Source organism: Hemibagrus wyckioides, linkage group LG05, assembly GCF_019097595.1.
Source record: "Hemibagrus wyckioides isolate EC202008001 linkage group LG05, SWU_Hwy_1.0, whole genome shotgun sequence".
Classification (NCBI taxonomy): domain Eukaryota; kingdom Metazoa; phylum Chordata; class Actinopteri; order Siluriformes; family Bagridae; genus Hemibagrus; species Hemibagrus wyckioides.
Genome location: NC_080714.1, coordinates 25,438,584 through 25,464,675, shown reverse-complemented (window position 1 = coordinate 25,464,675; position 26,092 = coordinate 25,438,584). Strand labels below are relative to the sequence as shown.

At 42.4% G+C, this 26,092-nt stretch overlaps 1 protein-coding gene across 2 annotated transcripts in view; it reads right to left on the bottom strand.

Moving 5' to 3' along the window:
* Positions 1-25,792, bottom strand: part of cdk16 (cyclin dependent kinase 16) — a 37,808-nt gene extending 12,016 nt beyond the window's left edge. The window contains exons 1-7 of one of the 2 annotated variants that reach the window (XM_058390131.1): positions 25,333-25,790; positions 9,301-9,482; positions 5,803-5,967; positions 4,261-4,394; positions 3,672-3,797; positions 1,627-1,683; positions 161-275 (exon numbers count right to left, since the gene is read on the bottom strand). In XM_058390131.1, coding sequence (XP_058246114.1) covers positions 161-275; positions 1,627-1,683; positions 3,672-3,797; positions 4,261-4,394; positions 5,803-5,967; positions 9,301-9,421 — 718 coding nt within the window. In that variant the 5' untranslated portion in view covers positions 9,422-9,482; positions 25,333-25,790. Of the gene's footprint in view, positions 1-160; positions 276-1,626; positions 1,684-3,671; positions 3,798-4,260; positions 4,395-5,802; positions 5,968-9,300; positions 9,483-25,332 lie in introns of both variants that reach the window. The other variant, XM_058390133.1, reaches the window with a different exon arrangement.
* Between the last annotated feature and the right edge of the window lie 300 nt (positions 25,793-26,092).

Here is a 26,092-nt window from a genome sequence, read left to right as displayed (position 1 = left end):
ATATCTATAAGTTCCTATGCTAAACACACACCCTCCCACAGTAACTTTCACCACATCAGTGATTACCCACGGTTATAAATCCATTCAAGTGGAACGCCTGAGAGGCAAGTGGTGCTGTAAGTAGTCTATGTCCTGGTTCTGATGCTAGGTACTGACTCACCCTCTCTGATGGCAGTGCAGGGAGCTCCTTCCTCATGTTCCAGACGGATCTCCTTGAGAGCCACGAGGTTATCGGTTAGTTTACTGCGACCTTTATACACCGTAGCATATGTGCCCTGAAAAAAGCAGTTAATGGCCATTTAACATATAACACTGGATGTAAATACTTTAAACGCAATTAATAATAATAATAATAATAATAATAATAATAATAATAATAATAAAGAGTTCTAACAGGATATTCAGACACACTTATGTAATATAACAACTGTATTTTCTGGATAATAAAATAAAAAAAATAATTATTTAAAAAAAAAATAATAATAACATGAAACTAGATGTCTATAAGTATGTGGACACCTGACCATCACACGTACAGTATGTGGTTCTTCCCTAAACTGCTGTCCCAATGCTGAAAGCACACAGAATGTACAGAATTGTGGCTTAGTGGTTAGCATTTTCACCATGATTCCTTAAAAGGATTAAAAGTTTCCACCAGGTAATCTGGTTTCCTCCCTCGCTTCAAAGACATGTATGGTAGGCTGATACGGAAGTGTGTGTGAATGGGTGTGTGAGGCGTTCCCAGAAAGAGTCTTGTGGGAAACGTTTTAGGTTTCTGTGTAAGAATCTGTGTGAGATTCAGAAAATGTATGGATGAATGGATAGAATGTCTTTGTAGCCTGAAGCATTACAATGCCCCTGTGCACAAACATGGCGTAAGTTTGGAGAGGACAACCATGAGTCCAGACTCAGACTCAAGACCTTTGAGATAAACTGAAACTTTGAACTATAAATGTTATAATGTTCTATGCATGTAAGGTGCTAGGTAGATGAGTACAGCATAATTAACCCTGAAAAGCAAAAAGAAACTGCATCAGTGTCACCGCTGCTTAAGGTTTTTGTGCAGATACAGTCTCCGGTCAGTGGTCCAGCGACAGAATCCCGCACTCTCATTGCCGTGGCCCGGGCAGGGTTCTAACCCAGCCACTGAAGAGTTAACTCTCAGTGCTGCTCCCAAGCCAGGATTAAATGGGAAGTTTGTGTCAGGAAACGCATCCTGTGTTAAACCTGTGCTATATTGAAACGTGGACCAAATGATCCTCTGTGGCGACTCCGAACAGGGAGCAACCGAAAGAACAACAGTCTCCGGTCAAAAGTCCACTCCACGGTGACGCCATTTGACCAATCATTAGTCTGCCACGTTTTAGTTTGCATGGCACCTTGGCAAGAATTTCAAGCAAATTCCCCGTTCCCTTGGGCGCAGCATGCGTGGTTTAAAATACGGCGGCACTTCAGTCATTTCAGCGTTATAAGAGCTGGCTCTAGTCGTCTGTGGTCAGTCAGATAATGAAGAGACTCCATGCTCACAGTCTATTTTCATTACTACAAAATAAATTCATAATAAAAAGAACACTGAAATCCAGAAAATACAGCATTTACTCAAGTTTAAAAAAAGAAAATACCCACCTCTCCTAGTTTATCCAGTTTCACATAGGTTTCCAGCTTCCCGAAACCAATTTCTGACTGAAAACAAAAACATTGGCAGTACATCAGAACTCCTCTTTCCACGGCGTTACATCAGCACAATTAGTCAACAGATGAATGTATTAAGTAACAAGCTTCTGTACACTGATAATAGCCTGTACAAATCAGTCTGATGTGGCACTCCGGATAAACATTTTACATAATTAACATAAATCAGCACACGTTATAAAATTCCCAAGCTAAAACATTTTGCGATGCAGTACTCGTACTGAGGGAATCATTTAATAGAAGACTTCCACTAATCCAATTATGTATACTAGGACAACCGTGTGCATTCCTGGACCTTTAATCCGTCTGCACCGTTTGAGTACACATGCTAAAACCTATGCTTTCGAGCTACGCTCCTCTCAGAAGGCCATTTAGTGTCACGCTGTATTAGAGCAGGGAAAACAACCAGCCCACAAGAGCTCGAGGACCAGAATTCTGAATAGATTTTTTTTTTCTAATTGAATTCAGGCATTTGCATTAGAACACGGACAGAACGCTTTCTTCTGTCAGCGGAATGTCTTTTTGCTCTGCGTTTAAAAGGAGACTCTCCGTTTATCAGTGCAAGTGCCCTAGCAGCTTAGAACGGTTACAAGTGCTGATAACGTGGAGCTGTGTGTTCTCTGCTGTGACCCTGAATACATAAGACACGGAGACGGATCTAGAGTGGGGCAGATGAATAAGGGGGGAGAGAGAGGGAGAAAAATGGAGAGGGAGATGCTGAGGGAGAGGAAGTGAGAGAGAGAGAGAAAGAGAGAGAGAGAAAGAGAGAGAGAGAGAGAGAGAGAGAGAGAGAGAGATGGAGAGAGAGAGAGAGAGAGAGAGAGATGGGGGGAGAGAGAGAGAGAGAGACAGAGCGAGAGAGTGCGCTTCAGAGAGCTAGCGAATTGGAAACTGAAAGAGATATATATATATATATATATATATATATATATATATATATATATATATATATATAGAGAGAGAGAGAGAGAGAGAGAGAGATGGACGGCACAGAGGAGAAGACAGTGCAGTATGATTTGTGAGCACATGGAAAAATTAGTAAAGCAGAACAAATATAATCAGGACAGAATGAGATCAGAGTGTATCAGAGATGAGCAAGTAATCAGGAAGACAGAGAGAGATGCGCAAGTGAACAATTGGAAAGACAGAGATGAGCAATTGACCTGGAAGAAAGGCAGACAGATGAGTGACTGGGAAAAGACAGAGGTAAGGGAGGGATGAGGGAGAAAGACAGAGCGAGTGATGATGGGGAAAGACAAAGAGATGAGTGAGTGATCAGGTGGAGGACAAGTAGAAAGATCAGTGTATGATCATGATGGATGGATGGATGGATGGATGAATGAATGAATGAGAGAAAGAGAGAGAGAAAGAGAGAGAGAGAGAGAGAGAGAGAGAGAGAGAGAGAGAAAGAAAGAAAGAAAGAAAGAAAGAAAGAAAGAAAGAAAGAAAGAAAGAGATCATGGCATCCAAATGAGATCAGCAAGTGAACAAATACACAGATAGAGAGATCCCAGAGCGACCAATAGGACAGAGGATGATCACTGAGTGATTGGTGGTGATCATTAGGATGAAGATCAGGGAATGATTAAGGAGGACAGAATTAGATCAGGGATCGATCATTAGAATAAAGAGAGCAGGGGGTAATTAAGGCGGACTGGATGAAATGTGAAAATAAAAAGCAATGAGATCAGCAAATGGACCAGCAAATGACCGGTAAGACAAAACAATCAGTGGGGACAGACCAAGAGATCAGATAGGGATCAATTAGACAAACGAATCATGACGGAGTGATCATGATGGGGGACGAGAAGCAAGGGAGGAAAAACTGTAATGGTTACAAATGGTGATAATGTGGAGCTGTGTGTGTGTGTGTGTGTGTGTGTGTGTGTGTGTGCGCGTACGTGTGTGTGAGAGAGAGAGAGAGAGAGAGAGAAATGTGAATAGTGAGGACAGAAAGAGAGATCAGAAAGCTTTGTTACCAGAGAGACTCTACGCAGTCGTCTGCTCAGTGGTTTATCAAACATCGGGCTGTTTAGACTGAACTTCTCCAGGTAGCCGTCTGGAAGTCGGATATCAGCCGGCAGAGACAGCCTTTTATTAATGTCCTTAGGGAAATACACACACACATACACACACTTAACTAATACAGTCCTGAACGTTTAATTGCAATGCATGTCTGTAAGCAACAGTCTGACCCTGATGATCGTAATTAGCATTAAAAAGAGCTAAATTACTATCAACAAATCTCTGTTAACCTACAAAATATCCACTGATGCAGGTTTGAAAAGCCAAACAAGTCAGCATCAGATGGAGAGAACACAAAGTCCACAGTGAATAATTTAAAATGATATTATATCCATCTGTCAGCGTGAATTAACGGCGTTTTATTGCAGGTCCTGCCGTGCAGCTGTTCGTGTGCAGCTCTGAGGAAAACAATAATGTCTCTTTATTTGCCCATCACCACCACATCCATCATTCTGAGAGCCATAAACAAGTCCAGCAGAAGCAGGTGGAAGAGGAGGAGGTGGTGGTGATGGTGGTGATGGTTTGGGGGCGGTGCTCAAGTACCTCAGTGGAAATTTTGCGCCCTGCGTTGTTGCGCATCCTCACGCGCACCGGGCTGTGCACCTCGTCGGAGGAGGTGGCAGACGCCTGGTCGCTTTCTCCGTCCGAGCCCATCTTCACGTCCTCGTGGACGATCTCTGAGCGCATGGAACAAAAATACACACACAGGTTACCCTGTTAGGTAATTGTCCAGATCTCATCAAGAAAACATCTCTGAAGCATCACTAAACACAAAACGAACAAAATGGCGGGTAAAGGGCTCATTTGCATGTTTCGGCTTTCTGCAGTATCAGCATCGTAAAAAGGTCAATGTTGTAAGAAGGATTAACAAACACAAGGGTGGACAAACGAGAAAGGCATTTGCTATCCCAGTGGGACAGTAAAAGCTCAAGTGTGTTGTTTAGGCTGATGTCTTGGTTGCCTGGAACCCGGACAAGGCTAAAAAGTGATATCTAACGTAACGTAGTGAGCTAGTTAGATAGTTTAGTATGATAAAACAAACCAGGACATGATATGATGAAGACACCAAGTCATAAGCTCCTCCTCCTCATAATACAGAAATATAATATTATTCATGGCAGCTTTATTTTCTTTGGATTTAACTGTGAAGTAGCTGTGTGCACAAAGCAGGAGAGATACCAATATTGTGTGTCCATTATTGCTCGGTTACATCGAAGTTTCCATATACCTCCTGATTCTGGAACGATCTCCATAATTACCATGCACACTAGCAACTATTTATTCTATTATTAGATTGCGCCTTGTCGAGGTGTGTAGTGTAGCCGGAGGATGGATTCGGATAGTTACAGGATTGTAGTGCGTCATAGATTATAAAGCTTACTACATTTAAAAACACATACCATATTTTGTTTACAAGGATTGTTTAGAAGAAATTCATCAGCCTAGACATGGAAATATGCTTGTCACAAATCTAATCACCCTCTCACTATAAAACACCCCTGTGTCTGCATGTGCTATACAAATAGTGAAAACAGCCCTGGTGTGTTGAGGACTGCTTCTGCAGCAGCACTTATGTTAAAAAAAAAAAAAAAAAAAAAAGCATTATTAATAAATTAACATGCTTAAAAATAATCACCCTGAGTGCTTTCCCTAATCCTAAAACTTTATAAAAGGATAAAAAAAAAAAAAAAAAGAGAGAGAGAGAGAGAGAGACCTTGGCAACCTTCTCATCATCATCTTAATTTCAGTAGAATAAAGCTTTCTGGCAGAGCGAAGCTGAGGACGTGCCGCAATTTAAGTGCTGCTGTTATTTAACACATCCAGGATCCGCAGTGTTGCTCAGCTCCATTCCTGTCCTCATCATCTCTCACCTCACCCTTCTCTCTCTTTGTGTGTGTGTGTGTGTGTGTGTGTGTGTGTCTCGTACACCCACACACTCATGAAGAAGGAGTTGAGGCTGAGGCACTGCCCTCTAATGCAATCAAGTGTATGCATCTGTACTGCGTAGGAGTGCAGGCGTGTCTGAGTGGATGCGCATGGACCTGTATGAGAAGTGTGCTCCAGGCTGTGTGTGTGTGTGTGTACCGAGGCGTGTGGTGTGGTTGAGATAGGAGCTGAGGCTGCGGCCCAGGCTGCGCGGCCGGTGCAGGGCGCTGCTGTAGGACTGCAGGAGCGAGTGCATGCTGAATGAGCCGCCCGCTCCTCTCACTGAACCACGCAGAGTGGCACTACCCCCGCCTGGCATGGCCTCTGGGAGAGAGGGAGAGGAGAGAGGAGCACACACAGGGGAGGACAGGAAGGGAGGAGAGGGCATGAGATGAAACACGGGGGAGAGGAACATAAACAGACGGGGCATAATTTGAGAAGATATAGGGCAGAGAGAGAGAGAGAGAGAGAGAGACAGCGAGAGATAAGAAAGAATGAGGAAAGATGACAAGACAAGGTGAGGAAGACAGATGATGATGATGATGATGATTATGCAACAAAAGGGAACAGGAAGAAACATCAGGAGAGGAGGAAGGAGGGAAAAAAAAAGAAAGAAAGAGGGGAAACAGCAAATTAAAATCAAACCAAAATCAACAGGGAAAAACCAGACATTCCTAAAGCATGCAGCAAAACCTCTTTTACACAGAGACGCTCCATCGTTAGTAAAATAAACAGATAAATAAACAAATCTGTAAATAAAAATCAATCGAACAGCAATGCCAAAAACGGGGTGTACAACCGAGCTCCAATCCGCTTTCTTTCGTTTCTTTTAAAGCTCAGATTTGTCATGCTGTCACAAATTGGTGTTTCAGGTCATGCTGTTGAAATAAAGAGCAGCAATCCATCATGATGTGAAATGGGCTCGGCCCGGGCTGAGCGAGATTTGGACCGAAGCCAAAAACAAAATGGCTTTATTAAAAAAAAAAAAAAAGAAACAGGGCAATTGAGCCACAATCTTTCAGGGCCAAGCAATAAAACGACAACCTGAGGCTAGTCATCATGTGTAGTCTAAATATAATATAACCCAAACGTCTCATTGCGCTCGAACGTATGATTTATCGTTCCGAACACACAATACGCCGAGTTAATACTGCGCTCGTAATCTCTTTCACGTGGGGACTAATACAGTTACAGTCAGAATTATATTAGCGTACATTATTGCCGTGTCTTTTAGGTCAGGTTTAGTCCAGTGTGCTGCCAAAATGAGCTAATGTGGCGGTTTCATATCGCTAGCACTAATTCAGTGACTGCTTCAGCATCCAGGACATATTATCATATTTCTGTGCGAGGTCACACATCAACCGCACATCGATTATGTTCTACAGAAAAAGCTCCGATTTCTAAAAACAGCCCATAAATCTGCCTGCTCAACAAAAACAGAGATGAATGAATGATTTATCTCTAAGCAGAGCATGTGATTGGTCAGAGCAGAGGAGCCATGCTGGAATAAAACATGCTGATTGGTCAGAAAGCGAACAGCAGAACCGAAGTTCGGTGAAACCCTTTGGGCGTAGCGCAACCGTTCGGACCGTATCACTGGGGATTTACAGCTGTCTCGGTGCATGCGTGGGCATCATGAAGTGAAGCAAAACGCCAGGCATTGTGGGTAGCATTTCACAGAAGTTGAAAATGAAACAAATTATGAATGATCTTGCTTTGAATATCTCAGTTATGCAGTGCTAACTTTTTTGGCTTGTTTTTTTAAGCATACACCGATCAGGAATAACTTTATGACCACCTGTCTAATATTGTGTTGGTCCCCCTTTTGCTGCCAAAACAGCCCTGACCCGTCCTGCACTGTGTATTCTGACACCTTTCTATCAGAACCAGCATTAACTTCTTCAGCAGTTTGAGCAACAGTAGCTCGTCTGTTGGATCGGATCACACGGGCCAGCCTTCACTCCCCACGTGCATCAACAAGCCTTGGCCGTCCATGACCCTGTCACCGGTTCACCACTGTTCCTTCTTTCAACCACTTTTGATAGATATTGACCACTGCAGACCGAGAACACCCCACAAGAGCTGCAGTTTTGGAGATGCTGATCCAGTCATCTAGCCATCACAATTTGGCCCTTCGTCAAACTCGCTCAAATCCTTACACTTGTCCATTTGTCCTGCTTATCAGGAATAACATTCGGAGCACTGAGAGGTGAAGTGGATGACAGTGATGATCTCCTCATCATGGCACCTGTTAGTGGGTGGGATATATTAGACATCTATATTAGGATATATCAGAGCATCTCCAAAACTGCAGCTCTTGTGGGGTGTTCCTGGTCTGCAGTGATCAGTATCTATCAAGTGTTCCAAGGAAGGAACAGTGGTGAACCAGCGACAGGGTCATGGGCGGCCAAGACTCATTGATGCACATGGTCAAAAGTATCCTTTAAGTCCCATGGAGGACCCACCTTGCAACTTAAAGGATCTGCTGCGAACATCTTGGTGCCAGATACCACAGCACACCTTCAGGGATCTAGCGGAGCCCATGCCTTGACGGGTCAGGGCTGTTTTGGCATAAAGCAAAAGGGGGACCAAAATGATGTTAGGCAGGTGGTCATAATGTTATGCCTGATTAGTATATGATCAATAAATGCTTATGAGCAAAAGAACACATCTGAATAAAACCTTGTAAAACCCCATTTAAGAAAATTCTGACACATTCTACTTAATATAGTTAAAAAAACACACACTAGAGACTTTGACAGTTTCTCCAGTGCATGTATCTCAACCACAAATAAAGTTAAGCTTATAAAGATTTCCCGCAAACACGTCGCAGACATTTTGACAGCCAGCATCTGATTACGAACTGAATTGATTTAGTTTATATCCGTTTCACTAGCTATGCGCTAGGCTGGATATGGATCAGAATAGCAAGATTATACTGTCATACTGGCCAACCCTAGTACTAATGAACAAAATCTCTCAAACAAAACTTGTTAAATAGTGTTTTGGAGCTTTTCAAGCAATAAGCTCGCTCAATACCGAAAAATTCTCAGATCAAGAGGAAATGGTGGTTTAGTTTCACTAGCTAACTCATCCTGAGCTGTTGCTGTGAATACCTAGCCTGTTTACAGCATTATTGACGGCATGACCCGATGTTACCTAAACCTTAAAGATGGACACTGATCAAACCCTGACAATCACACTAAGCTAGGAGCTCTTTTTTCCCCAAATCAGATTGTTTTCACCAGCGTATTTATAAAACTGGTTCCAGGATCTTTGTGGGGCTGTGGCCAAGGTGGGACTCAAACATAAATAAAACATTTGGTGAAATATATTTATAGTTTAGAAGGTATAAAACCCCAGAATTTAGACAGTGACATGCAACATTGATCCCTCAAACCACACGATATACAAGCTTGTCGGAAATAAGAACAGTTTCCTTGTGTTGATACGAAAGCAGAACCGTATTCGACTTTCGAATAAAGAATTCCTGTACAGGTAAAGGGATGCGGGTCGTATCTTCTGTGATGAGTGATGCGATCTGAACTGAATATCAGCACATGCGTCGTACTAGGCTGTGAGAGAGTGTCGAGCCGGAATGAGCGTAATGATGACTTGCGGAACGTGAATTAGTGAGATGAGGGTGTGGCGCTGTACCGGAGTCGCTGTGTGCTCCTGTGTCCTGAGAGCTGATGCTCTCGGTCATGTTCTTGTCCCCGCTGTTGCCCCCCCGCAGCGTCATGGACAGCTGCCGCTTGATCTTCCTCACTCGCTCCATCAGAGGGGGCAGGGGGGGCCGATTCGATGAGGAAGGAGGGGCAGCCACTGTTCAGTCCGCCCTGTCATACACACACACACACACACACACCTGTAAGATTACATATTCTTTAAACAGTTCATAAACAAGTATCCTTCAGGATGCTAGTCAACATTTTGGTAATTTCTCTACTTTTTCCAATACTGCATTACACCAAGTGTCAATCCAAAATGCTAGTGTTTGATCCTGTGCGCTATTGCTAATAATGCTTACAGTGAACACGATCATGAGCTAGTGTTTGGGATATGACCGAAATAAATGAAAGAAAGACGACAAACAACAACAAAAAAGAACAAAATGCTTACAGACAAGTGACGCTTTAGCATCTTGTGGAAATTTCTGTATGGCCACACACATTTACATCAAATATGACTTTTCTAGAAGTTTCCTTAGAACATGATATCTCAAAAAAATGTACTGTGGGAACATTTATCACAATATCAAGATTATATCGTCATATCGCTCGGCTCTAGTACTAAATAATACAGGTTATATTCAGAAACAAAGCTTTCAAGCAAAATGCTCAGAACGCTTAATGCTTAACGTAGCTAGCTAACTCCTCATTAGCTGTTCATGCAAGACAAAGTAAACGTAAATGAAAGCGGAGATTAGGCTGTTAAAGATTGTCAGGTTTTAGCTCAGATGTGATGGTAAATCACTAAGAAAAGGCTAAATCAAGAGCAAAAGTGAGATTTTATGGGTTTTTCCCCACTTGGTTAGCTTGTAGTTTACAAAGACGATATGAAAGGATAGTCACAGAGGAGACAAAACAAAACTGAAAAAATATAAACATATCCAAGAAAAGTATCACCGTATCACCACAGGTTTCGAGCACACTGAGAAATAAGAACATCTTGGATCTTTCTGAAAATTTTATGAATAGCATCTGTTCATCTCCTGCTAACTCGACCCTGTCTGAACGTAGCTCATCTTTATTGCGCTATTGACATTAGATCATTACGTATCCCGGCCCTTGAAGATGGACTTTCTCTCTTGGGGAGAAAACATCGTCACAACCCTGTCAAAAAAACACTCTTGTTAGCACGGCTGGGATGACAGATGACTGCGTGGGCGGACATGTTTGTTAGCTCTGGACGTTATTGAAAGCGACGGCGCTCCTCTGCGAAGACGTCAAGCTGAGACTCAGTGCCGGACTCGACTTCCAGCTCAGAACCAAGCATATAAACATCAACACCAACTGCTCACTTCAGAAACAATCAGCGCCGGCTGCCATCGCCATGTCCTTTCAAGAACGAGTGGGTTCCCCCCTCAATGAAGAGAAAGCTAGCCGCTTTGTTCAAAATATGTTTTAAAAGATGAGAAGGAGAGGTTAAAGGTGACATTTGAAGACTTGCGACGTAGAAAGATGGACACAAACAAAACACATGCAAACGGTGACACGTGAGACGCGGCTAAAGCCTTCCACTCCCGAAGACCGTCTAGACCTTAAACATTCAGTAGCACTTCCATAGTTTGGCCTGCAATCTGTGAAGCAAATGAAAGTCATGAATAAAATACACATATTGCTCCTTTAGACATGTGACACAAACACTATATGTCATGTGCCACAGGCAAGGACTAACCAGGCGGGAAGGTTTATCATGAACACGCTCCAAGGTTTTCCCTGTAAATAACATCCACCGTAAATAACACTGCAGCCAAGAGAGACATTTTATGTTCTTTACGCCTATACACCAAACAACCGTAAAGCCAAGCAAAAGTAAAGAAACCCATCGCCCGCTGATAGCATAGCTTGCTATCTAGATTCCATTTATCATCATCAAGCTAAATAAATATTGATATAACTCTTGTGATTAGGACGCTGTTTGTCTTTGCGCTAACTTCAAGACATTTTGACTGTATTCAGCCACAGTTAAAGTGGGTTGCCAAATCTCATCCTGGTGAACACACCAAAAATAGACATGCTGTTTAATTACACTGTTTTAATTACACTGTTATCTTGATAATGAAAGATATTCAGATGTTGTAAATCTCTTCATTTTCACTCACTAACGAAAGAAATTTTCCTATTAGGGCTAAGTGATGGGAAGTTTGGATCACTTTACAGACTCGGATCTTTGAATCTCGTTCAGCAAAATGAACTAATCCTTTTTTTCCCCAAGTCATTTCGTTCATTTCAGCAGAATACTATTACAGTGTTACGTGTTAATAGCCGATTACCTCGACACATCTACTTACGCAAACGTTGATCACATTTAGACAAAACTAGAAATCAACCAAGGCTAAAATAAGACAGGAACAAGAACAGAACTTTTTTATTTTTCAGAAAATATTCATTGCAGATGTCTTTTGATAATTTTATGATGATTCCTAAATATTATACATTACATTAGTATTATTGACTGAAGGTACTGATCCAGGAAGTGATCACGTGATTAACGAGCGAACGACTCGCGTCAGAAGACTCAGGAGATGAGCTAATAATTTGTTTCCGCCACAGACTGCATAGCCACGTTACATTAACGGACTACATTTATCTCATTTTTATACAACTGAGCAATTGAGCAGTAGCGGCTTGGTTGACCTGGGATCCAAAAACCTTCCGACCAGTAGCCCAACACCTTAACCACTAAGCTACCACATCCCCCACATAGGCAAAGCCTATGAGGCTGTCACATGATGAAGGAACAACTCCAGAGATGAACTAATCATGTTTCCCATACAGAACCTCTAGGATGTTGTGCATGCGTAGTCAATACAAAATGAACGAATCGCTCGCTGAGACGCCTCATTGTCCTGGAGTCAAATTAAGAATTCATTTGAAACGAACGAAACTTTCACTAATTAGGACGCTCTCTCTTGTGGAACTCGCTCGTCTCCCAGCTTGCGACTTGACTGTTTAAGACTAAAAAACGCTTCACATCAGAGATTTATAAATATTAAATTGATCAAAACATGATAGTGCTTTTGAAACGCGCAGTCGTTTCATTCACCATGCAGTCACTTCCCAAAAATTTCTTGCTAAAAGTGATTCTAGCTATGAAGCTAATGTAGCTAGCAAGTGAAACACTATCTTGCTGGGGCCCTTTGCAAGAAATCTTGAGTCAAAACTCTTTTTTTCTCAGCACAAACATCCAAATTTGGGGATGTAATTCTACATTGGAAGAGATTCACATGATAAAACTAACTATATTGAGGGGAAAAAAATCAAATACAAGCCTAAATCTGTTCATGTACAAAAGCTAAAGTGAGTGTATGACGTCTTAGCCATACAGTTTCCTCAACACTACAGTAACCTTCCTTTTTCTTACTAGCTGTACATCATAGCTCCAGTTTAGACTCCATGTAGCTTTAGGCAGCACTATTACTATTAATAAAGGTCTGATGCAAGGACACGTGTTGCAGAAGTTGAGTTTTCACCAACTGATCAGAAACGAGCGCAGCTATATTAAGAACAGAAACGACACACATGTGGGTCGGAGAATGCGCTAGGACTCGGGGTGCTATAAAACCTGGTCACAGTGTACATTGTAAAGTATAATGAGCCATTCCCAAAAAAAATCCTCAGATCTAACGGTGTGCGATACAGCTGGAAGGACGGAAAAAAGTTCTGAACGACTGAGTGACTGAATGGAAGGAAGTTTTCGGTGTTCCACCGCTTTTTCAAGTCACCGGCTGAGCGGAAACACTCGCAAGGGCGCCGCTAAAGATATTTCAGATAGTTGAAATGGTGAAAGTGGATTTCAGAGGCCTGTCGCTGAGGAATGCACGGCAGCGGAAAGCCTGCGCTGAAACCCAAGACGCAAAACACGCCGGAGCTTTCCGAACAGCAGAGCAGTTTGGAGCTCGGAGCACTTTGACTGAGAGCCAGTGATAATCAGTGCAATACGAGGGCTGACGGTTCAAAGATGTAACCTCAAGCAAAAAAAGAAAAAGAAAAAAAAAAAAAAAAAAGAGAGAGACAACCTCTCTGATCTTCAGCAACCTAAAACAGATGGCCACTTTTACCAACACCTCTACACGGCTGCACCGAAGTTATGTGGTACTTTATTTTACATTAAAAACCCTCTTAAACTCATTGGCAAGAAATCATACACCAGCGCTTTCTCCAGTGTGACACACGATGCTTGAGTCTTAGCAACACCGAACCGAAGAAACTGGAATACAGTGATAAAATTGACGTCTATATCTTTGATGCGATTTCTCATAGCGGTTAATGACCCTGCATAACCCTTTTTATTTATCAGTACACTTGCATTCAAAGGAATCGAATGGAAATTGACTTAACAGGCTTCTTTTTTTTTCCTGTTCGGATAACCTTTCACTGAATTTTACATGAACAAGCGCTCGAGGCGCCTCAGAGAGTGGAAATGAGTTTAATAACACCATTTCATTAAGATAGAAACTTTTCTAAGGGGGAAAAAACCCTTTCTTGGAACTTTTCTATGAATATTTTGCCCATATTATGCAACATGAAAACAGAAATACTTACGAAAAACTACAAATTCTCAAAACCCTGAGTGTCTACTTTTATATGAGCTTCATATTACACATGACAAAGACATTCAATGACAACAAAACAGGAGCAAACTCCATTTTATGGCCTCTGGTAGCAAGATTTAAGGCACTTAAGTAAAGGTAAAAGTAGTTTTTAATTGGATTTTTATTTATTTATTGGCTATAGCTTCTACTGAATTGACTACAAAGTAGAAAAACAAGCCTTGATTTAAGTCCCCCCCCCAACCATTTTCTTCTTCTGCTTGACTGGAGCCTGATTCTCTCTGTAGCAGGAAGTGATGTCACCCATCACAATTGGACCATCAACAGACAGCACAACATTCAGGATTCGTGTGCGTAAAACAAAAGCCACTCACATTGTCACTTCGACCAGCAATCTGACGCACCCTCACGGAAAAGAGACGTGTTCAGGTTTTATATTGCGATATATTTCTTGAATGTACCTCTGGGAAATGTTTAAGCGACAGAATGTTAGTATGTCTGAACATGTGAAACCATCTTGATGGAGATAATCTCACCACGACCTTTGTGTTTGGGAGTTTCAGCAGCTCAAGGCCACTTGAGTGGGATATCAGTGCATATCCACTATAAACTGTTGGGGTTTAAAGATAAAGCCCGGAGAGATGGAGCTTTACTGGTGATATCCTGCAGTGTGACAGGAGGTCAAGTTGCCCCAGATTTCCAGATGCACCAGACAAAGTTTGGGAGAAAACAGCGAGGAAAACAAGACAGATAAGCTGGACCTGCATGCACTGCTTGCACCCTGTCTCGAAGCCAAACTGTGATTAATGATCTGATTATTTGTATAGTCTTGTGCTTTTCCTGAGTGATAGCGCTGCAAAACAAGTGCCCAGAGAGACAAGCGAGAGAGACGAGGGTGGAAAAGCAGCGACGAAAACAGGAACATGTGCCAAGCCATCGGTGACCTTCTCCGCTCGCTCCAACAGCAGCTGGACAGACAGTCACCCCACTAATCTGTCAATCAGTTACAAATATAATATGATATTTAACAGCATTGTTAGTGAGGACAGCAGGATGTCCTGTATTGCCAGAAATCACTCTCATAACTGACATCACTGAGCTTGTGTATAGAATTTTAGGTTGTGTAACTAGCCGTACTTGTCACTCTTTATTATTGAACATGCGGTAATTAAATTAAAACATGTTCAGCAGTGGAACAATTGCTAGCTTGGATGCTAGGGATAGCATTTAACTTGTTTCTTATTCCTAACTGCTGAACAGACGCATAGTTTCGGCAGTCAAAAAGAGACAAAAGTAAGCATCTTCTCGATCTACAAACCAGTGAGAGAGGTTAGCTAGCTATGTTTAAAACTCCTAGCGGACGCTGTAGCTCGTGAATCCCGCCACCTGCTGTACGACTAGCTCCTGATCACGTACGATGTCCACCAACCTGAGAGAACAAAGTCCAGCTCAAAGCAGACACTTAACACAACACAAACATATCCAGACTAAATAAGCATGCGAGCCAAACCCAAATAAACATTTTCCGTGTAACACAAAGACAAAACAACACAGTTGAAATGCTGGCAAACGTGATACGAAAAATCATCACATACTTCATAAATCTCCGTGTTAATGCGCTTAAATAGCGAACAATTTGCATAATATTACAACGTTATGTTACATTAGTCCATTCAGTTAGGTTTCCAGGAAACCAAAGCAGGCACTGAGCCGTAACTTGGCTGGAGGTTTTGCTAATAAATATATGATCCGTCCACTGCATATACAGCGTGGTTTAATTAGCATGAGTATGCAAATAAGAAAAATAACTCGTTACTGGAAGGCTTGAGGAAGTTGGTTGATCGCAAAATGAATTCCATGTAAACGTAATATTAGAAATAAAGTATGACTGCCATTTTTTTAAAGTACGAGTGTCATTTTGTGTTCAAGGCATAATCATAGTGTGCTGCAGGACTAGTATAGCTGCAATAAAATCAATGTATTTCTGCTCACACAATATGAATTTTCTGAAAACACAAGCTATGTCCCAAATGATATACAACACCCTAAGCCCGTAGCGTCCAATCTTATCTGGAAAGGGCTGATGTGGGTGCAGGTTTTCATACCAATCAAGTAGGAGCCACACCTGATTCCACCTGCTTAATCAGTTAATCCTGGCTTTCAATAGACGTCTGGTGTGGCCTCTGCTTGGTTGGAATAAAAACCTGCACCCAAACTGGCCCTTTCCGGAAAAGATCGGACACCCCTGCACTAGGCACTTACACTGTGCACTATGTACACTAGAGCCTAGTGGATTGTATTGTCTCAAAACTACAGTAGTATAAGCTGTTTCTCAATCGCCGGCAAACGATGTCAAACGCATGTAACGCGACACCGCTACAGTAGCTGATGCAAAATAGGGTGAATTTTTTTACAATGTTAAATAAAATCACCCAATGTGGGCTTATTTAAAAGACGTTTGTAAGACGTCTCCTTCACCGGAGTGTCTTCGGCCATCTTGAAAACATTTTCTCATCCAGCGTCAGCGCCTCGCAGCCCCGCCCCTCTTCTACTAGCTATGTGAGCAAAGATGCGATTGTTCAATGCATAACATTTAACACACTGTTTTTGAAGGGCTTGAAGTGCATTTCTTCTCATTGTTGGAGTTTCAAAATGTGAACACACTCTACAAAATAAAATATGGAGGAAAAATGGAGGAGAATAGTGTACAAGTATGCGATTTGGGACACAACTTCTATAATAAAATCAGCTAGTACTTCCAGGTCTGATTCTGGCCGAAAAATTAATCATCTTTGCAGTTTTTGTAGAGTAAATCTTGATTAGATCTTTGTTTTGAAGAGAATTTTCTTTTCTGTGGTTTGTTACAGCACTTCAGTTGATTGTGTGTTCTTTAATTAGTGACCAGTTTAACTTTAATTAGTTGACCGGTTGTTGCTATTCTCAGAAATGATGCTGTTATAATATTATATATAATAAAAGCCAGGCTGTAAGGCTAGGCACTAGCACTAATGATAGGGAAAGTCCATATTTACAAGCCTAGTCACAATGTAAATGAAGTAGGAGTGAATCCTGGACTTGAACACAGACCTGCGGGTGTCCGTAATGAAACTTTCAGGACGTCATAAATCTGACTGTTAGCTTTCCGATGCTCCATTATATCCCCCCACATTGTCAAATATGCATGAGGCACGAAAAGCAAAACAACGAAAAACTGACCTCTAGACCGGCGCACTCGCTCCGAGGTGCTTTACACATAGGGCCTTGGGTATTAAATCACTAATCATGGCAGTAAAAGCAGCGTGGTGTGTGTTCGCTATGTATTTGAATGAGTCTCTTGCTCATGTGGCCAGTTTAAGAACAATAACCATGCGCTCACTGTCTCTCAGATTACTGACGCAAGCCTGGGGCTTTCAGTGTGGCAATAAAAAACAATGAGGATGTGTACATACAAGACTGGGAAAGGTTCATCATCCAGCCGCCGCCTTCTTTCTCGCACACATTCACTCTCACACACTCACATACACACTCACCCTCATACACAATCACTCTCTCTCAAATACACACTCACCCTCATACACAATCATTCTCCCTCTCAAATACACACTCACCCTCATACACAATCATTCTCCCTCTCAAATACACACTCACCCTCATACACAATCATTCTCCCTCTCAAATACACACTCACCCTCATACACAATCATTCTCCCTCTCAAATACACACTCACCCTCATACACAATCATTCTCCCTCTCAAATACACACTCACCCTCATACACAATCATTCTCCCTCTCAAATACACACTCACCCTCATACACAATCATTCTCCCTCTCAAATACACACTCACCCTCATACACAATCATTCTCCCTCTCAAATACACACTCACCCTCATACACAATCATTCTCCCTCTCAAATACACACTCACCCTCATACACAATCATTCTCCCTCTCAAATACACACTCACCCTCATACACAATCATTCTCCCTCTCAAATACACACTCACTCACTCTCTCATGCACACTCACTCACACTCCCTCATACACACTCACTTCTCTCATACACACTCACTCACACTCATTCATTCACTCTCATACACACTCACTCTCTCATATACACACACACACACTCTCATATACACACACACACACTCTCATACACACACACTCTCTCATACACACACACTCACTCTCTCATGCACACACACACACACTCTCTCATGCACACACACACACACACTCACTCTCTCATGCACACACACACTCACACGCACACTCTCTCATGCACACACACACTCTCACACGCACACTCTCTCATGCACACACACACACTCACTCTCTCATATACACACACACACTCACTCTCTCATATACACACACACACTCACTCTCTCATATACACACACACACTCACTCACTCTCTCATATACACACACACACAGACTCTCATATACACACACACACTCACTCTCTCATATACACACACACACTCACTCTCTCATATACACACACACACTCACTCTCTCATATACACACACACACTCACTCTCTCATATACACACACACACTCACTCTCTCATATACACACACACACTCACTCTCTCATACACACACACACTCACTCTCTCATATACACACACACACTCACTCTCTCATATACACACACACACTCACTCTCTCATATACACACACACACTCACTCTCTCATATACACACACACACTCACTCTCTCATATACACACACACACACACTCACTCTCATACACACACACACACACACACACTCTCTCATATACACACACACACACTCACTCTCTCATATACACACACACACTCACTCTCATATACACACACACACTCACTCTCATATACACACACACACTCACTCTCATATACACACACACACACTCACTCTCTCATATACACACACACACACTCACATATACACACACACACTCACTCTCTCATATACACACACACACACTCACTCTCTCATATACACACACACACACTCACTCTCATACACACACACACTCACTCACTCTCTCATATACACACACACACACACACTCACTCTCTCATATACACACACACACACTCACTCTCTCATATACACACACACACTCACTCTCTCATACACACACACACATACTCACTCTCTCACACACACACACACTCTCTCATATACACACACACACACTCACTCTCATATACACACACACACTCACTCTCTCATACACACACACACTCACTCACTCTCTCATATACACACACACACACACTCACTCTCTCATATACACACACACACACTCACTCTCATACACACACACACTCACTCTCTCATATACACACACACACTCACTCACTCTCTCATACACACACACACACTCTCTCATACACACACACACTCTCTCATATACACACACACACACTCACTCTCTCATATACACACACACACTCACTCACTCTCTCATATACACACACACACACTCACTCTCTCATATACACACACACTCTCATATACACACACACACTCACTCTCTCATATACACACACACTCTCATATACACACACACACTCACTCTCTCATATACACACACACACACTCTCTCATACACACACACACACTCACTCTCTCATACACACACACACTCACTCACTCTCATATACACACACACACACTCTCTCATATACACACATTCACTCTCTCATACACACACACACACACACTCACCCTCATACACACACACACTCACTCTCTCTCATACACACACACACTCACTCTCTCATACACACACACACACTCACTCTCTCATACACACACACACTCACTCTCTCATACACACACACACACACACACACTCACTCTCTCATATACACACACACACACTCTCTCATATACACACATTCACTCTCTCATACACACACACACTCACTCTCTCATATACACACACACACTCTCATATACACACACACACACTCATATACACACACACACACTCATATACACACACACACTCTCATATACACACACACACTCTCATATACACACACACACTCTCATATACACACACACACTCTCATATACACACACACACTCTCATATACACACACACACTCTCATATACACACACACACTCTCATATACACACACACACTCATATACACACACACACACTCTCATATACACACACACACTCTCTCATATACACACACACACTCACTCTCATACACACACACACACACTCTCTCATATACACACACACACTCACTCTCATATACACACACACACTCACTCTCTCATATACACACACACACACTCACTCTCTCATATACACACACACACACACTCACTCTCTCATATACACACACACACACACTCACTCTCTCATATACACACACACACACTCACTCTCTCATATACACACACACACACACACACTCACTCTCTCATATACACACACACACACACTCACTCTCATATACACACACACTCACTCTCTCATATACACACACACACACACACTCACTCACTCTCATATACACACACACACTCACTCTCTCATATACACACACACACACACTCACTCTCATATACACACACACACACACTCACTCTCTCATACACACACACACTCACTCTCATATACACACACACACACTCTCATATACACACACACACACACTCACTCTCTCATACACACACACACTCACTCTCATATACACACACACACACTCTCATATACACACACACACACACACAGGTCATTTAGAGTAGACACACCACCTTCTGCCATGTTGCTGTGCTTTATAAAACAGTTGCAGATAAAATATTGCTGTTCTAGATCTATAGACGGTGAAACCTTCAATCTCGTTCTCTTCATGTGTGTGTAGAGTGATGAATAAATCAGAACAGCGAGTGCTGTAACCTGTCAATAATCAGAGTCAGGGTGATACAGCCTGCACCAAAGTGCTTTGTTCCTCCTCGACAGTTACATTTGACAACAAATACAATTTTTATTCATTAAAAACAAAGGCCATGTCATACTTTTGATCAGTTTATGGTTACGATTGAAAACTTAGCTCCTGTCATCACTTCACACATTACAGCAGCTAGAAAGTAATGCTCCTATCATCATTCTCTATTACACACATCCCTGTGTATGTTGTGACTATAAATCAGATATTATAACAAGTGCTTTAATATAAATCTACAATTTTAATTACACTCAGAACTGCTGTCATGACTGCTGGAATAGAATCAATACCTCCTGACCAATCAGACTTGAGAATGCGGTGTTTAAGACACCTTAGCAAAATGTGTTCATGTTTTTCTTCATTAAAAACATCCTAAAACATTTAGGTGCTTATGCTTTTTCAATCCTGTGAGTATAAATGTCCGTCTCAGCTCGAGCATCATGGTTGTTAAAGTAAAAAGATCGCTATTGAGGTGTAACGGCTGTACGCTTGGACCGGTCCTCGGTCTGTTTCCAGCCAAGTGCGCGATCGTTTCCAGCTCATTTTCATCACATTGACTGAATCAGCACTCGAGAGCATTAATATTCATGCAGGATTCGTTTAACTGCGGTGACATGTTTAGAGAAAGGTGACAAAACCCTGACCTCGAGCCCGGAATAGCCTCGTTACGGATCGTCAACCAATTATCAGCTCTTTGCCTAAATGAATCAGGTGTGTTAAAGGACAGAATGAACTCGACGCTGTGAAAATGGTGAGACAATAGAAACGGAGCTGGTCGGTGTGGGAGAGTCGGACTCCATAATCATCCTAATCTTTCTCCAGCGCGGGGAACACATGGTGACGCTCTGTTTCGGCTCGGGCTCTGACGCGTGCTGCTCAGACTGCTTCATGCAGATGTGTTTGCAATCTCTTTAGGGATTTTGACAGCTGCAGGGAAATCTACAGCGACCTGAACAAAAACAGTGCTATGAATTTTGATGGAAATCAGACCCTCCAGGATTTCAGGCGCTTTGCAAATGCTTGGTTTTGTTGTGAATATAAAATTTTGATATTTTTTTGCATTAAACCACCTGAATTGGTGAAATCACAAGCACAGGTTTCTTCTTTTACACCTACCAGTGAAGACGCACATGTAAAGAATTTCTATGAGAGCTGCACTCATGTTGGACTTGTGCAGAAAAGACATCTCTGTGTGTAGTTAGCTATAACCCTAAAGATGATTGTTTCCCAAAAGGAACTGCTTCCAGATCATGGTGATACTAAGATCTGAGCTTTTTTTTTATATCTCATTTTATACATCTGAGCAATTGAGGGTTAAAGGTCTTGCTCATGAGTTCAGCTTGGTGGACCTGGGATTCAAACTCACAACCAGCCCATCATTAGTCCAACACCTTAACCACTAAGCTACCACGTCCCTATGTTGTTCCCTATCACCACAACGATGACGACTTGAAGATGCGTCACCAAGGCCTACGTTTATGCCGTTCAAATCCGTGGGGGAAATAATATGTCAAGTCTGATCTGACACCAATCTCTACCATTTACCCCGAATCCAAAACTCATCGTAAGTTAAATGATGCGAAGCTAAATGAAATAAGAAGGCTGAACTCTGCGGTCCTCGAGGAAAGGTCCTCAGTCATTCCTGCTATCTAACATTCATTTGTTCAAATACAAATCAGACCAAATCGAGGCCTCTGAATCCGCACAAGCACTTTAGAGCAAAAGCAAAACAGAAAAGTGAGCGTCCTCGGGGATTCCGCAAGTCAACAGCAGTTTCAGATTCTGCTTCAAAAGCGCTCGAATTTGAGCAACTGTACGAGAATCAGGTCAAATCGGCGCACGTCTGCTTCGGATTTAAGACGGATCCTATCCGCAGGCATGCTGCATGAGAAAAGGGCCTTCTGGGAGGTTTATTTCAAAGCAGACATGAGACAACAGCTTAAAGAGATGTACTACAAACACAGAGCGTGTTACTTGGCGTGTCGTTTTTTTCTGTTCTCCCACAATTCAAAGGCGCGTCGTGAGACGTTCCACTTACGCAGCAGAATCCTCATCAGTCATTTGCGCATTAATCAACAGAGTGATGATGGATTCTTCTAATAAATTATCATCGTGAAGGCCCGGACTAGCGTGGGCTTATTTTTTTTGGCAGTGACGTACGATTTTCTCCGATGATTCAGGGTGATCTACCTAGTGTGTAGCATCGTGCCGAGCTCCTACTCCCTTCACCGATCACGGAGGACACGTCAGATGCCATGTTGAGTCAGAGGCGGCCTTGGAGACATGTGTGCGACTGTCTCTTCCAAGATCCACTGACTTCAACACAACAGCATGCACGAATGATTAACGTGCCACAGAGGCGCAGCGTTTTCGACGTTTAAGCTGGCCTGCACTTCTGTGCCTGGTTTTGTCATGGAATCTGTGCTTTTGCAAAACAGGAATCGTGCTCTGATGAGCATATCTTCATAAACACCCGAGAGAACGAGTAGACTGAGACATCTATGGTGTTCGTTTTGCTTGTTTAACGTCGTCGTTTCGCAGTTTGTGCTAGGGCAAGGGAGATACTGAGCTTGACACTTTAACAACATTCATATAAGCAACAGCAGTGTCGATGGACAGAATATAAATTGCATTTTATTTTTTGAGTAAAGTTTGCCGTGGACATGGGAACCAAGTATCCAAAAGCTACCTGGATGGTCTATAAATTCCTGGTAAATTTTCAAAATGTATCATTCATCAATCTATCTATTATTACCCACAATGTGACGTTAGGACACATTTTAGAGAGGTGCAAATGAAATGTGGACAAATAACACAAGGAATATGTTATGTTATATAAGGAGTAAAGAATGAAGAACAGCTGAAATGCAGCGAGGAGCCGTGTTTACGATGACGATGTACGTAACTAGGCAACAAAATTACATCATTCTTCCGTTACATGACGTGATCGCACGTCCGAGCTCTTGCTTTCTCTTTTGCTTGACTCTCTAAAGTATGTACCATTTCTTCAAATGAATACTTTTAGTAGGCAAACACAGACAGCATTTCTGTTCCACAAAGTAAGTAAGTGAAGCAAGTTTTATTGACTTTGTTGCATCGGAATCATCGATAGTGGCAGATTGTTAGGAATAAGCCAGCTTTTTCTGCAATATCCTGATACACCTCGTGTTTCGTAGGAAGAAGCTGTCATACCTCCTCTGCAGCCTGCTTTGCTTTGACTATCAATCATGAAAAGCGTCTAGATGATCCAAAATACAAAATCATTATGTTACATAAGCCTAGTGTATGTTGGTATCAAAGCATTCCCCCTACATATCCCCCTAAATCTGTTCATCTGCCAATTCACACCTACCTGCCTGCCGGCTCTCACATCTCATACTCCAGCTACTGAGCAGGAGGTTGAATGCAAACACACTTTTCCTGCAAGACACCTGGAGCTGTGCAATCAACCTTCTTCTGCATACAAGTGCTTAAAGATGCCCGTGATTGGCTACTGTCACTGTAATTGACAAGCAAAAGAGAGAGAGTAATGCCATCGATCCCAGCCTGAGATCACGGCCAATTCCCGCTCTCAAGATTTCCGAGCATGGAAACGAGCTGCGTTTAGAATTCACTATATCCCAATGATGGAGTGACTGCATTACTGTTACAGCACCTGTAAGCGGTCACCATCACCATCACTGCATCCCAAATCATCCTTCTGATATCTCCACAAAGACTTGCAATAAAATGTTACTTATTTATTTACAATAGATTATCTTAAAATGGTCTTCTTTAGTTTGGTGGCTAAGTTCTGACCAGAGGGAAACCAGATTTCCTCCTCTTTGCTATTTTACTGCCACCTTAATACGTCATCAGGAGGGGGTTTACCCGGGACTCAAACGGCTCGTGATCCAAATGTTTGACAGTTGTAAAACGCGGAAAATGTCCGTGTCTGAAGTGTCAAAGAATACATATCTAGTCACATGTAACCATGCCCAAAGTGTCCCCTTTAGATTTGGATTTAATCGCAGTGAGCGTCAACGCGGCGCGCGCTCCCGCCATCCCGAATTAATTAACTACAACATGCACTGGAATGCACGCGCTAATTAGCCTGCTATCGGTCGGAATCCGGCGTGTCCGTATCTGGCAAGTCGGCTAACTATTTAAGGTGGATATAAAATAACTCGATAATCTTTTTTGGCCATCTAAAATTAGATGATGAAGTGGTAAAGATGGAGCTTGCTTGCTTGCTAGCTAGGCTAGCTATAATCTTTGACATCAACAACAACCGACATGCTAGCCTCGGTATTAAATCACCATGGTGATTTCGCGTGCACGCAGGTAGAGAAGAAAATGTTCGTTAACGGATTTGTTCTTGTTGGTTTGTCGTAATACACAAACACACAGCAAAAGCATGTAACTATTACAACAAGCTTATTTTTGCCTTTACCCAGGGGAGGACGTGAGATTCCCGTGTGTCCTTGTAAATCTTAATATCCCAAAGCCGCCGCCGACGCCGTGCACTCCCAATAGTCTTCGGCCATGATTTTCTATTCGCTGCGGCCGTGCACCGATCCTCTCCCGGCTGACGGCATCAGAAACTCCCCGTCCCCAAAAAACCGTGTTAAAAACGTTTGCAGCAGCTGTTCGTTTTCCCCTCTCGCTGGCCAAATCCGGAGTGGAAGGGAAGGGAGCAGTCAGGTTAGAGCTGCGAATAGATCCGGAGTCACACACGCGCGCGCGCGCACATACACACTACTCAAGCTCGCTGGCAAGGTACAATTAGCCTTGTTTGCACTTTAAAGACATAAAATCTCCCTGGAGGATTGTGCCATCTTGTTATAACTTTTTTACATATTTCCCCACGGGCTGCTAGAAATCTTATAAAGGCAGAAGAATTCAACGTGATCCCCTCCCCCCCTATAAAACTGGAAATGGCCCAGAATGGTCTGGTCCAAATTCCATTCAACCAAGTAAGACCGTACCATTCAGGATGATTCCTCAGGGGAGACCTCGGTAGATGCCGTAAAAAAATTCCTATCCCTTGTATCCTATAACTAGTAATAAGTCTGACCTGTATCAATTCCTTCATTAACACGCATTAATCAACAGCTAAAATCAAAGGCATTAAATGAAACTATACACTGATATTTACAGTTAAAGTTAATTGGAAATCTCTCATCTGCTTTTCTTATCAGAGATGAGTTTTG